General features: G+C 53.9%; 1 protein-coding gene across 1 annotated transcript in view; it reads left to right on the top strand.

The window, feature by feature from the left end:
• The first annotated feature begins 624 nt into the window (after window positions 1-624).
• Window positions 625-12,141, top strand: part of ABCA3 (ATP binding cassette subfamily A member 3) — a 28,993-nt gene continuing 17,476 nt past the window's right edge. Inside the window, exons 1-9 of the mRNA XM_026858972.1 lie at window positions 625-717; window positions 5,446-5,710; window positions 6,273-6,400; window positions 6,492-6,657; window positions 8,065-8,324; window positions 9,063-9,179; window positions 9,753-9,873; window positions 10,424-10,597; window positions 11,257-11,438. Of these exons, the coding sequence (XP_026714773.1) occupies window positions 664-717; window positions 5,446-5,710; window positions 6,273-6,400; window positions 6,492-6,657; window positions 8,065-8,324; window positions 9,063-9,179; window positions 9,753-9,873; window positions 10,424-10,597; window positions 11,257-11,438 (1,467 nt within the window). The 5' untranslated portion in view covers window positions 625-663. The remainder of the gene's footprint in view (window positions 718-5,445; window positions 5,711-6,272; window positions 6,401-6,491; window positions 6,658-8,064; window positions 8,325-9,062; window positions 9,180-9,752; window positions 9,874-10,423; window positions 10,598-11,256; window positions 11,439-12,141) is intronic.

The following is a 12,141-nucleotide window of genomic DNA, read 5'->3' as shown; positions in this document are numbered from 1 at the left end:
CACTGCAAATGAACTTGGAGTGATGGCAGATGCTTCCCAGGATGGAGATGACGTGGGTGTATGATCCTCAAGCGTCAACTTTCCCTTCTGCTTCCCTGCATTTTTCTTATCCTTCCCTCTCCCAGGAGAGTTTCTGATGGGAGGGCACTGTTAGTGATACAAAATGTTGTGGGAAGTGGAGGCACAACTTGAAATCTTCACCAGTCCTAAAATATTGGGCTGCAAGGAGTTTGGTGGCCTTAGGCTAGTGTTTGCAGTTCTGTGACTCTGTGCTCCCACTGCTTAAGGAAAGCTGCTCCCTGCCTGCGCCTGCTAGACACCTGATGCTGGCAGCCTGGGTTTCTGAACAGCAACCTCCCTCTCTTGCAGCTTGGTTCATGCCAACAACTGGGAACAGATTGTGCCAGAAACAAGGTCTGGCTTTTATGGGTCAGTACTGACCCTTGGAGAGGGAGCACGACAGTTACTTTCCCCTGTTTGGGGCCAAGCCAGCTGTTGCAACATCAGGCTGGAAACAGAGAGCTGCCCTTGTGTTGCTGGCTGGGTGGGATGAGGGATGCTGCCCTCCTGCTGCCTGGGTCCACAAGCGCTTGGCCTTCACAGCTCTTTCCTCTCTTCCAGGGTCCTGCAGAGCGGTGGCAGCGGTCCCCTTCTGATGGAAGGATGGTTGTTCTCAGGCAGTTTGGGCTGCTGCTCTGGAAGAATTATATCCTGCAGGTAGGCTGGTGCCGTGCTCTCAGGGAGCTGCCTCTGTGACCTGTGTGGGGACATCAGAGCTTGACATGGGTCTTGGTTCTCCAGCAGATCTTCACCATGAGCCCAGAGCATCTCCTGGAGGAAAACTGGGGGGGGGGGGGGGGGGGGGTGTTTGTGGATGTGGTGTTGTCCTTTTTTTTGTGCTCAGGAGTTGCAGGCAGGGCTGTGTGCTCAGTTGTCCCTGTCCCCTCAAGTGCACGCTGTGCCATTCCCCTCCTGCAGTTCGGCCAGGAGTTCAACTCCCCCTTCTCGCAGGGCCAGCTAACTTGCACACGCAGTGGGTTTCTTGAGCTATCTTGTTACACAGCCACCTCTGGAGGTGCTGATTGCTCCACAGTGCCTCTAAACCTCCTGGGACCCAGGCTTCTTTTCCTCTGTTACTTTCTACAGCCCTCAGAAGCAGCTTCTGAGGGTCTTAAAAATATTAAACAACCATGCTCCTGGCATCTGCTCCCAGCCCAGGTCTCTGTGTGGCAGCTGGCTAATGTTGAGAGATTTCGGGACTCGGGGCCTCTCTGCCCTGCTGACTGGCAGCGTCTCGCCCGCCACTGGACGAGGCTGCAGCGCCTTTAAGCAGCGTGCGGATGCTGCGGCTCTGCTGGGACCCGGAGCCAGCCCTGGCAGAGGGCAGCGGAAGAGGAGGGAGCAGAGATCGCCGCAGCCTGGCTTTACACTTTCAATTACCCTTCTGTGGATCAGCACGATGTTGCTTTAAAAATAAACAAAAGGGAGAGGGAAGGGCTGGCTGGGCGGCCTTTGCCTGGCCTTCCGGCAGGGTAGGGAGCAGGCAGCAGGGCTAGGGTGTGACCAAAGGGACCGGCAGCAGGTCTGATTTGCAGGCAGTAGCATGCTCTGTGGGTGTGCAAGCTGGCCAGTCCTGTGAATCCCCCTTGTACACCCCAGGACAATCCCCCATCCCCTCTGCGGGGAAATAGCATCATTTTCTGGGTGTGCTCTGGGGCAGGGGCACCTCTTGATGTTTTCCAAGGCCACGGGCTGACTCAGATCTGCTATGCCAGAATACAACCTGGAGTGTTTGCTCCTCTCAAGTCTCCACCAAAAAGTCTGCTCCTGATGACGATGCCAAGCACCCAAGCCATCATCACCCCAGTGTGACTATGGATGCTGGGACATGTGGCTCGCTCAAAGCCGGGGCAGCCCTGGCCAGGAGGAGGTGGTGATTTATGGATGAGTGTCCCCGTCACCTCAAATACAGCAGCTTAAATGACTTGTGCAGCAGTGAAAGCCTGCCCTGGTAAATGTGTGTCAGCCTGCGAGTGCGGGGAGCCAGGCAGCTGCTCTGGAGACAACCCAGGAGACTTAGAGGGGGTTAATACGGTAGTAAATCAGTGGGAGGCAGCTGGTCTGCTAGAGCTGCATTGTAAGACCATCAGACATTTGCTTTTATGAGCATGGCCTTTGCAAAGGCTCCTTTTTCCCCTGGGGCTGGCTGCAGCAGCGACTGGTCCCTGCCTGTGGTCCGGCAGCTCTTCCCAGGGGAAGCCCAACGAGGGGTTTTTGGCTTTGGCAGTGGGTGCTGAGCGCTGGGGCGATGCTGCATGGCCGCTCCTGACAAACTGGCCAGAGCCAATTCACCCCAGCTGCTGCCCTTTCTGGGGATCTGGGCTGGTCTGTGCTCAGGGCTCTGTTCCTGCCCCACCGGAGACTGTGCCCACCTTAACCTGCCCTACTTGTTGCTGCTTTCCACCCTCATTTGAAAAATAAACCCTTTTTTTGTTCTGCAGAGGGTTGGGAGGTATAACTCCACTGAGCACAGCTCAGTGCTTGGTGTTTGCAGAGCTGAAGGAGCTTTTGTGGCAGTGGGGGTGCTGCCTCCGGCACGCGGTCAGTGCAGGCAGGAGAGGAGCCCTGACAGCTGTGCCCTGCCTGCAGCATGCTCGCCCTGTACGCTTGGTCACGAGTGGTGTCCCCCAGGGCTGGGTTTTGGGGCCGCTCCTGTTTAACATCTTTATTGATGATCTAGATGAGGGGATCGAGGACACCCTAAGTCAGTTTGCAGATGACACCCAGCTGGGTGGGAGTGTTGATCTGCTCGAGGGCAGGGAGGCTCTGCAGAGAGACCTGGACAAGCTGGAGCCATGGGCTGAGGCCAACTGGGGGAGTTTCACTGAGGGCAAATGCCGGGGGCTGCCCTTGGGCCACAACAACCTCCAGCAGCGCTACAGGCTTGGGGAGGAGTGACTGGAGAGCTGCCAGTCAGAGAGGGACCTGGGAGGGGGGGATTGCCAGGTGGCTGAACATGATCCAGCAGTGTGCCCAGGTGGCCAAGGAGGCCAATGGCATCCTGGCTTGTGTCAGCAATAGCATGGCCAGCAGGGACAGGGAAGGGATCTGACCCCTGTACTCGGCACTGGTGAGGCCGCCCCTCGATTCCTGGGTTCAGTTTTGGGCCCCTCACCCCAAAAAGGCCATTGAATGACTCGAGCGTGTCCAGAGAAGGGCAACGGAGCTGGGGCAGGGTCTGGAGCACAGGTCTGCTGGGGAGCGGCTGGGGGAACTGGGGGGGTTTAGTCTGGAGAAGAGGAGGCTGAGGGGAGACCTCCTGGCCCTCTGCAACTCCCTGCCAGGAGGGTGCAGAGAGGGGGGATGAGTCTTTTGAACCAAGGAAACAGCGCCAGGACAAGAGGGAATGGCCTCAAGCTGCCCAGGGCAGGGTCAGGCTGGCTCTGAGGAAGGATTTCTTTGCAGAAGGGGCTGTTGGTCGTTGGAATGGGCTGCCCAGGGCAGAGGGGAGTCCCCATCCCTGGAGGGGTTGACCCAGCGCTGAGGGATCTGGTGGAGTTGGGAACAGTCAGGGGGAGGGTCATGGTTGGACTGGAGGAGCTTCAAGGGCTTTTCCAACTGAGATGATTCTGGGTACCTGGCGTGTTTGTGGTAGCACCGCAAACCCTGCTGCAGCCCAGGCTGGGGCACGGCTGTGCAGGCAGCTGCGGTGCCAGACAGGAGGTGAGTTAACAAGGTGGCAGGGAGAGGCTGCGCTGCCAGAAAAAAACAATTGCTGAGGCAGCAAAGTTGTGAGAATAAACCTCTTGGTGCTCTTCTTGCCTGTTGTGTCTCCTCTTTTCAACCTGGCGGAGTGGGAAGGTGGAAAACCCCCCATGTCTTGTAAAGCCCATCTTAGCCACAGCCTGCAGAGGAGGTTAATGCTGGTGCTTCTGCTGTGGGTGTGTGCCCCAAGTGAGCAGCCCTGAATCCCTGCTCCCAGGGCCGCTCCCTGCTGCTGCCGGGACGTCTCGTGAGCTGTTGCTGCGGTGAGGTTTGGCATGTGCTGTGCTGCTCTTGTGCCTGGGCTGGGCTTGGGTGAAGGCAGCTCAGTTTGCAGGAGGAAGTAAGGCATCTAGGTCCAGATTTCACCTCTTCTACGCAAACCTGACTGCTGCCCCTGCAGCAGGCACGGGGCTGAGCCCTGCCCTCCTACCCACGGTGGGATGTGGTGTGCCCGGCCGAGCTCTGGGCCCTTCTTCCCTCTCCCATCCCTGCCCCAGCTGGGTGATGCAGCAGTGGGAGCAGCCTGGTGCTCACTGCTCCCTTCCTTGGAGGCAAGTGCCACCTTTGCAGGGATCTTACAAAACATAAATCCATCGGTCAGCAGCATGTGCTGGCACCTGCAGGAAAACAGCCCAGGTGGGTTGCACTGCAGGCACGTGGGTGTGCATGGGGCTGGTCAGGACTGCTGCTCCCCCTGCCCCTGCGGTCAGAGGTGACCCCAGTTCCCCTGGGATGAGCAGTGTTTTAACTGCTAATTAACTTGGCTTGGATGTTAGTTAACCTGGCTTTGTGGCAGGTCTTAGCTGGTGGGAAGTTTGCAGCAGAGGCAGCCCTGGGAGAAACCACTGGAGGGTCGTGCTCTGACTTGGTTGCCTGAGTACGTTCACTGGACTCGAGTTCATTGTCTGGTTGCTTGAACCTCAGTTAAAAAAATAAATAAGCCACAGTGTTTAGTGCAGGCAGGCCTTGGGTTGGAGGCTGAGCTCGTGGGTATGTTCTTGGTGCTGTGCAGGGACACCGATGCCTGTAGCCAGAGGCTCTGTGAGGTCCCACCGTGGGCTGGGATGTGTCCTGTCCTAAGCTTCAGCAGCAAAGACATTACTGGCTGCAGTAGCTTTGCTGCTCTCTGCTTTACCTCCCCACTGCTTAGTCGTCACAGCCTTTCATTTAATTACAGTAGTTTCAGCTCCCAACTTAAAGTGTTGGGTAAGGTGGTTCTGCTGTGGCAGAAGTTGATCCCTTCGTTCTCCCAGCAGTGACTGGTCTCTGTGGCACAGACCCTCCTTGCAGGAGGTACATTGCTATGGTTGCCTGCAGGAGTAGTTTAGGCAAGCACGGAGCGCTGCCTGCTCCTGGGCAGAGCCCCATTGACCAGGGAAAGTGCAAACGACCAGCTCAGCTCATTCAAACCCAGCAGCATGGTGGGGAAGGCTCTAAAGGAGGGTAGCTTGAGACAGAGCGGTGTTTAGGGTAGGGAACACCTTGGCTGGAAAGTCCTGAAGGATGTGGGAACCAGCACAGTGTTGTACCTGGGCTCTGGAAAAACCCAGGTGGTAAAACCTTGTGAAATGCAGGAATGCTTCTGCCACGTGGCATTTGCATGCCCTGAACCCTGTTGCTGTGTTTGATCTACCTTCAGTGTTTACATCTTCTTTTTTTATATCTTTTTCTTTCCTGCAGAAACGGCAGATCTTGGTGACAGTCATAGAAATCTGCCTGCCACTGCTCTTCGCTGCCATCCTGATAGCCCTGCGGCACCGGGTGCACTCCATCAGCCACCCCAATGCCACTGTCTACCCCCCTGAGTCTGTGGATGACCTGCCAGGCTTCTTCTACCGCCGGCACCCCAGCAACCCCTGGGAGCTGGCTTACGTCCCCTCCAACAGCAGCGCTGTCAGGAGCATTGCCGAGGCAGTGGAGAGAGCTTTACCCATCAGCATCAGAGGTGAGAAGGGGCCGGGAGCTGCAGTTTCCACACAAGAAATTGGTACCATTTTCTGCTCTGATACATCCTGATGCTCTGCTCCTGGGGTGCATCTTTTTTTTTCAGAACTTCAAGGCAATGGTTTTATTTTTGTTTCACTAAAACTACAGGATTTTGGTTTTGATTTTTGGTTGCATTTTGTTGCAGTTTCCATCTAGAAAAATATTGCCCTAAAATAGTTAAAGAAAGTGACTGTCAGTTCACTGAGAAAAAGTATTTTTGGAAATGTTATTGCACAGCAAATTTTAGCGCTTCATGTTCCAAGCTGAAGATAACGCTAGGATTTTCTCTGAAAGGAGAACTGTCTCCTCTCGAGGAGGAGGAATCATCTGCATGTGTGATGGGTACAGCAGTGTCCCATATAAACACCCCGTGTCTGACAGCTGCGGGTGTTTCCCAGCTCTGGCTGAAGCGCATCCCTCCTGTCCTGGACCAAAATCATCTTTTCGGTGGTGGTTGAGCTGATGCCCGCGAGGAGTTGCTGTGCTCTGTGTCTGCATCTCTGTTTTTCCTCCCTCTGCAGCTCAGGGCTTTGCCTCAGAGCGGGACTTTGAGGAGTATGTCAAGTCAGACAACCGCTCGGGCAGCGTGCTGGCCGCCATCGTGTTCAAGCACCGCTTCCAGCAGAGCTCGGCCCCGCTGCCCCTCCAGGTGAGCGGAGCCAGGGCTCCTCCTGCCCTCTGTGTTCCCGGCTTGGCTTCTTCATGTCCTGCCTGCAACCCCCTCTGTGTGCTCCTTCCAGGTCAGCTATGAGCTGCGCTTCAAGTACAGCCCGAGGAACGCGCCGCGGAGCGAACAGACGGGGCTGAACCCCAACCTGGACCGGGACTGGCACACCAGCTACCTCTTCCCACTCTTCCAGCTGCCCGGTCCCCGGGAGGCCAAGTTTGCTGATGGGGGGACACCAGGTGAGGGCCGCTTCTCCTCTGCCACCGGCTATTTCACGAGCAAAGAGATAGGTGTCGTTTTCTGTACAGCAGCTCAGCTCATTAGAGAGATTCACTGAGGATCTGAGATGGGGTTAATTTTTAAAAAATAAATTAATTTTAAAATTATTTTTTGAATTAATTTAATTTCAATATTTGAATTATTTATTATGTTATTTATAGTATTTATTTACATTTTATCCTGTGACTTCTTGAGCACTGCTGGCCTCTGTGTACCTCTGCTGAGCAGAGTTGGATAAGAATAAATTTTACTTATGTGAATTATTTTTTTCTCTTTATATTTTTAATGGAAAATTTTTTTCAGGGCCCCAACTGCTCAGTGTTTATCATGCTGCTTAAATACTTTAAAAGTAAATAGAGCAATTCTGTGGTTTGAGCATAGGTTTTTAAGGAAAGCCAAACCACTGCCCGAGCAGGAGGCAGTGGGGACATTGCCAGAGCTGGCGCTGGCTTAGCACTTGCTTTTTTGAGAACTTCCTCTGCGGCTGCAAAGGGAATATTTCCCTTGGTTGGCTTTCTCCTTCCATCATTCAATAGCAATATCAAGGAAAAGATTGAGAGGCTGAGAAAGCGGGTGAACAGGTTTTGCTCACACCGTGTAAATAAACCCGAGCCCGAGAGCACTGTGTCTGCTGGTTCAAATGTTCTGCAGGACAGGGTGACCAGGAGCTCGGATCAATTCCCTTGCTACAGTGTTTCTTTAGTAAATTAGTTAATATAAAACATTGTTCACGATCTCTTATTCTTACTTTTTTCCTTCTCTGTCTAGGTCATTTTAAGCAGCTAACTTTCAAAATGCTCATTTGGGGCTTTTCAGCAGAATTTCAGTTTCCATTCAAGTAACATGTGGCAGAGATCCCACCTAAAAATAAACTAGTTGAAAATTAAAAATCTTTCACTGTTTTCTAATGCACAAAAATTTAAGCCAAGTGTGTGAGTAATGGGATATATTCTTCCTCAACAAAACCTGCAGAGTGTCATACATTCTCTTGGTTTATGAAAAAAGGGACCACATACAAACTCGGTGACATTGGTAGTGGTTAATGATGATGGAGAATCTCCTCTCTTACAGAAATAAAGCTGTGCCTGCAGAAAGGCGACTGCAGTTTAAATTGAGTTTTCCTACCAGCTGCTCTTAAATGATGATTATGAAAGGTTTAAATTGCTGTGATTTAAGTCCTTCTTGTGCCCCTCTGCAGGAGTGTGTCAACACTGATGTTTATTTTGCTTTTCCTGCAAGCTCTTTTTTTGTTTCTTGTTCTTCTTCCCAAGCAATCCCTCCTTCAAAGGCAGTTTCTCTCCTCCTGTCAATGCCTCTGTCAAAACCTGCACGTGTCTCTATTCCCCCGTGTTGTTTTTGCCATGCAGGCTACATCCGAGAAGGTTTCCTGGCAGTGCAGCATGCAGTGGACAGAGCCATCATGCAGTACCACACCAACGCCAGCTCCACCAGCCTGCTGGAGAACATCACGGTGGTGGTGCAGCGCTTCCCCTACCCGGCATACGTCAACGACCTCTTCCTCCTCGCCATCCAGAACCAGCTGCCCTTGCTGCTTATGCTCAGCTTCACCTACACCTCACTCAACATAGTCCGAGCTGTCGTGCACGAGAAGGAGAAGAAGCTAAAGGTAACGTGAGCAGTGGGACATCTGGGTGCTCCCCTCCCTCTGCAGCGTTTGCCAGCCGGTGCTGCCTTTAAATGAGGAACAAAATCCCTGTTGGGTGTGGAGCCAGCCAGCAGGAGCTGGGGATGGCAGCAGATTAGCAAACCCCAGGGAGGAATGTCGCTAATCCTGCTACCAGGATGAGGCTCGGCTCGCCTTGCTGTGCAGCCAAGGCTGCTGGACTGAAGGGCTGGTGTTTCTCTTGGGCTAGAAGGTGGCTTGCAGAGAGGGCAACACTTGTGGATTCAAGAATTCAGTGTGCGGGAAGCAAGATTTTTGTCTTTTGAATGTAGAAACCCACGTGTCTGAGTTGTGTTGTGGGGGTGGTTGGAGCTCGGCTGATGCCGAGGTTGTGACAGCGGGACTAAGTGTGCAGGGCTTGGCTTCCCCCGGGCATGGGGCTGTCCTGCCCGCTGCCAGGTGGCCATGGTGGCCCTGCTGGACTCAGCTGCTGTGGTTTGGGGCTCAGGTCAGCTCTCTGGAGAGGTGTTCTCCTGTGGCAGTGGCAGCCCCTGTCCAGGGAGGTGGGGGACACCATGCGATGCTGAAGACTGCTCAGGACCACTTTGGTGGGACCTGGGGCTGCCACCTCCCTCGCCAGTGCTGCAGGGCAAAGCCACCACCACCCTGAGCAGGGCCTCCCCCTGGCTGTGGCCAGGAAGTGTGGCTGCAGCCCTGGGTGATGGCCTGACCTCCCCGCAGGAGTACATGCACATGATGGGTCTCAGCAACTGGTTGCACTGGAGCGCCTGGTTCCTCATGTTCTTCCTCTTCCTCCTGGTGTCCGTGTTTTTCGTCACTGTGCTCTTCTGTGTCAAGGTGAGTGTCTTTCCCCAGGCCAGAAGCTCTGTGCTGGCCAGGCTTAGGGATGACAGAGCTCCTCTGGGCTGGACTGTTCTGGTGTCTCAGGACTCCATGTGTGTAACAGGAGGCTGGAGTTGAGTTGGCCTTTTCCAGAGCTGGGTGGACAGTGCTGCCCCCCACAGCCGTTTTTCATGGTAGGGGTGACCTCTCCAGGAGGGAGCTGGGGGTTGAGAACCCCATGGGCACCAGAGAGGCCCAGGCACTCCATGCAGAGCAGGACCACCCTGCTCCAACAGCCCTGTGCACCCTTGGAGGGACTCGAACTCTCCTCTGCCTGTACCCACACCATGAGAAGCAGGAGGTGGCTGCCTGGATGCTGAGCAGGGCTTCCCCTGCCTCTTAGACCCCACATCACATGAGGGCAGCTTGTATTTCCTCCCTCTGGTGTGGTCTAGGAGGGCCTGGGCATTCTCACCCATCTCTTAGTTTGTCTTTAACCCATGGAGAACATCAGGTCTCAGCTGCCCACACATGCCCACAGCCATGGCCGGCTCCAGCAGCTTTGGCGTGACCAGATTCTCTCGGCAGGTGAGCGAACAGGGAGCAGTGCTCACCAACAGCGATCCCACACTGGTGTTCACCTTCCTTGCCGTCTTCTCCATCTCCTCTATCTCCTTCAACTTCATGGTGAGCACCTTCTTCTCGAGAGGTGAGTCCCTTCCCAGCTGCCTCCTTGCATTGCTGATCTGTGGGGCTGGAGAGGCATTATGGGCCTTGTGCTGTAAAATCTGTGGTTAATTTTTGTTGGGAGGCAGCTCTGGATGTTACCGATCCATCCTGCTCAGACCAGGCCCAGCTCCAGAGTTACATGAGGTTGCACAGGGCTCTGTTTTGGATAACTTGCTTTGACATGTGGAAGGGGGGCCTTTTTTCCCTTTTTGGCTTCATTTTACCCCTGAGAAAGGGATGTGTGTACTGTCGCTTCCCAAACCAGACAAGCTCATGCATCAGGGCTTCATCTGGCTGGCTTGGCCCCAGGATGGGTTGTCAGGGTGCTTCTGCAGCTGCCCACCACAGGGTTGGGGTCCGGTGCTGTTCCTGTCTTGCCGTGGGACATGGGCACATTCTCTTCCTGCCCCCCTGTAACCATGCTTTGTGCAAAAGGCTTGACTCTCCTTGGATGGAAAGCTGGTGAGAAATAGTCAATGGCATCACCATATTATTGACATTTTGTCTTTTGCTTTTCTCTGTGCTGGCAGCAAATGTTGCAGCTGCTGCTGGCGGCTTCCTCTACTTTTTCTCCTACATCCCTTACTTCTTTATCTCGCCCCGCTACGACCTGATGTCCCACAGCCAGAAGCTGGCGTCCTGCCTCATCTCCAATGTGGCCATGGCCATGGGGGCACAGCTTATAGGCATGTTTGAAGGAAAAGGTGAGCAAGTGCCTCCTCTTCCTCGGGAGAGGGGCTGCCCTTTTTTTGTGGTGTTTTTTTTGGTTGGGACTGGCTTGCCTGTGGTATGAAGGGTGGAAAAATGTCAGGGAGAAGCACTTCCCTTCTCCTAACGAGAGCAGAAGGGCTAATTGCTGATTGCTCCCGGAGACTGTAGCAGCACTAGGGCTCTGCCCCTCCAAACCTGTGCCCCTGGCAGTCTGGGCTGTGCAAAATGCCATCATCACTTTACCAAACGAATTCTGGTTTAACAGATGGGAATCCACTGCCTTTCCTCCTGCCCAATCTGTGTCTTTAATTTTTGAGTTAATGAGAATTTGCTGTTGATTCCAGCAGAGGCCATGCTTTTGTGAAGTGATGGCGGTAAAATGTGGCTGCAGTGACAGAGGGGCAGTGGCTGGAGCAGAGATTGCTTCTTCCCCGAGCAGTTGTGGAGAACATGATGGAAGAAACATGACGGGGTGGGCAGCCTGGAGGTGTCAGTGTGCTTTCTGCTGCCTGTGTGTGGAAGGGATTGTAGAGCCATGCATGTGCTCCTTGTTCCTGAGTGGTGAATGAGGACAGGGGATGCTGACTGACAGTCTTGGAGAACGCTTTGTCCTGGGGATGCAGAGGTAGGTAGTGCCCCGTGTGCATTGCAGGGACTGGCATTCAGTGGAGGGACCTGATGAAGCCCGTCAGCGTAGATGACAACTTCACCTTAGCCCAGGTGCTGGGGATGCTGCTCCTGGACTCAGCGCTGTACGGCGTGGTGGCCTGGTACGTGGAGGCCGTCTTTCCAGGGGAGTACGGCGTGCCTCAGCCGTGGTACTTCTTCTTGACGGTGAGCACTGCTTACACACCCCTTCCAGCAGCCTTGATGGGCCTCGCTCGGGGATGGTCCCCGCTTCTGTGCTATGCAGTGGGCTAGGCTAACAGACATCTGGCCTCCAAAATCAAGGCGTCTGCAACATGTCCTCAGTAAAGGCTGATGCAACTGTATTTTTTTACTGAATATGAAGGTCTTGGTTTTAGATCTTTGTCCCGACACTTCTTGGCATGCAGGCTGTTGTTAAATATCTCCACGCCTGAGTGAAGGCATCAGAGAGAAGCCCCAGGTGTGAGCAACCAGATCCAGTCATTTGAAACTCCCCGAGCACTGCCATCTGGGACCTGGGTGATCTGTGTCCTGCTGCCAGCCCCCACGTGCTGGTGTCAGGGGACGAGTGATGACTGTCACCCTGTCAGCTGAGCTGCCCTCGCTCTGCCAAGTCAAATGCTTGGCATCATTTTCAGTGGCTGTAGCTGAGGTGGTTACTGCAGCTCAGCTGGCTCATTAAGCCACAGTGACACAATCAGTTTTGATCCTGTGGATGTATTCCTTGTTATTTGATCGGGAGGTTTTTCCACCTCCCCTCTAAATTCCTTATTGCAGCATGGTTTCACTCCAGCATCTCGTTCCCTCTCGCAGCTAGACTAGTGTAGTGGAGATACTGTCAGACAAAAGCCACAGCAGGCTGCTGATTTTGCATCCAGAAGTTGTTGAA

This window comes from Athene cunicularia, assembly GCF_003259725.1.
Source record: "Athene cunicularia isolate RWA chromosome 14 unlocalized genomic scaffold, athCun1 chr14_part1, whole genome shotgun sequence".
In the NCBI taxonomy this organism is placed as follows: domain Eukaryota; kingdom Metazoa; phylum Chordata; class Aves; order Strigiformes; family Strigidae; genus Athene; species Athene cunicularia.
The sequence above is the reverse complement of the archived record's forward strand: the minus strand, read 5'-3'. Positions and strand labels throughout refer to the sequence as shown.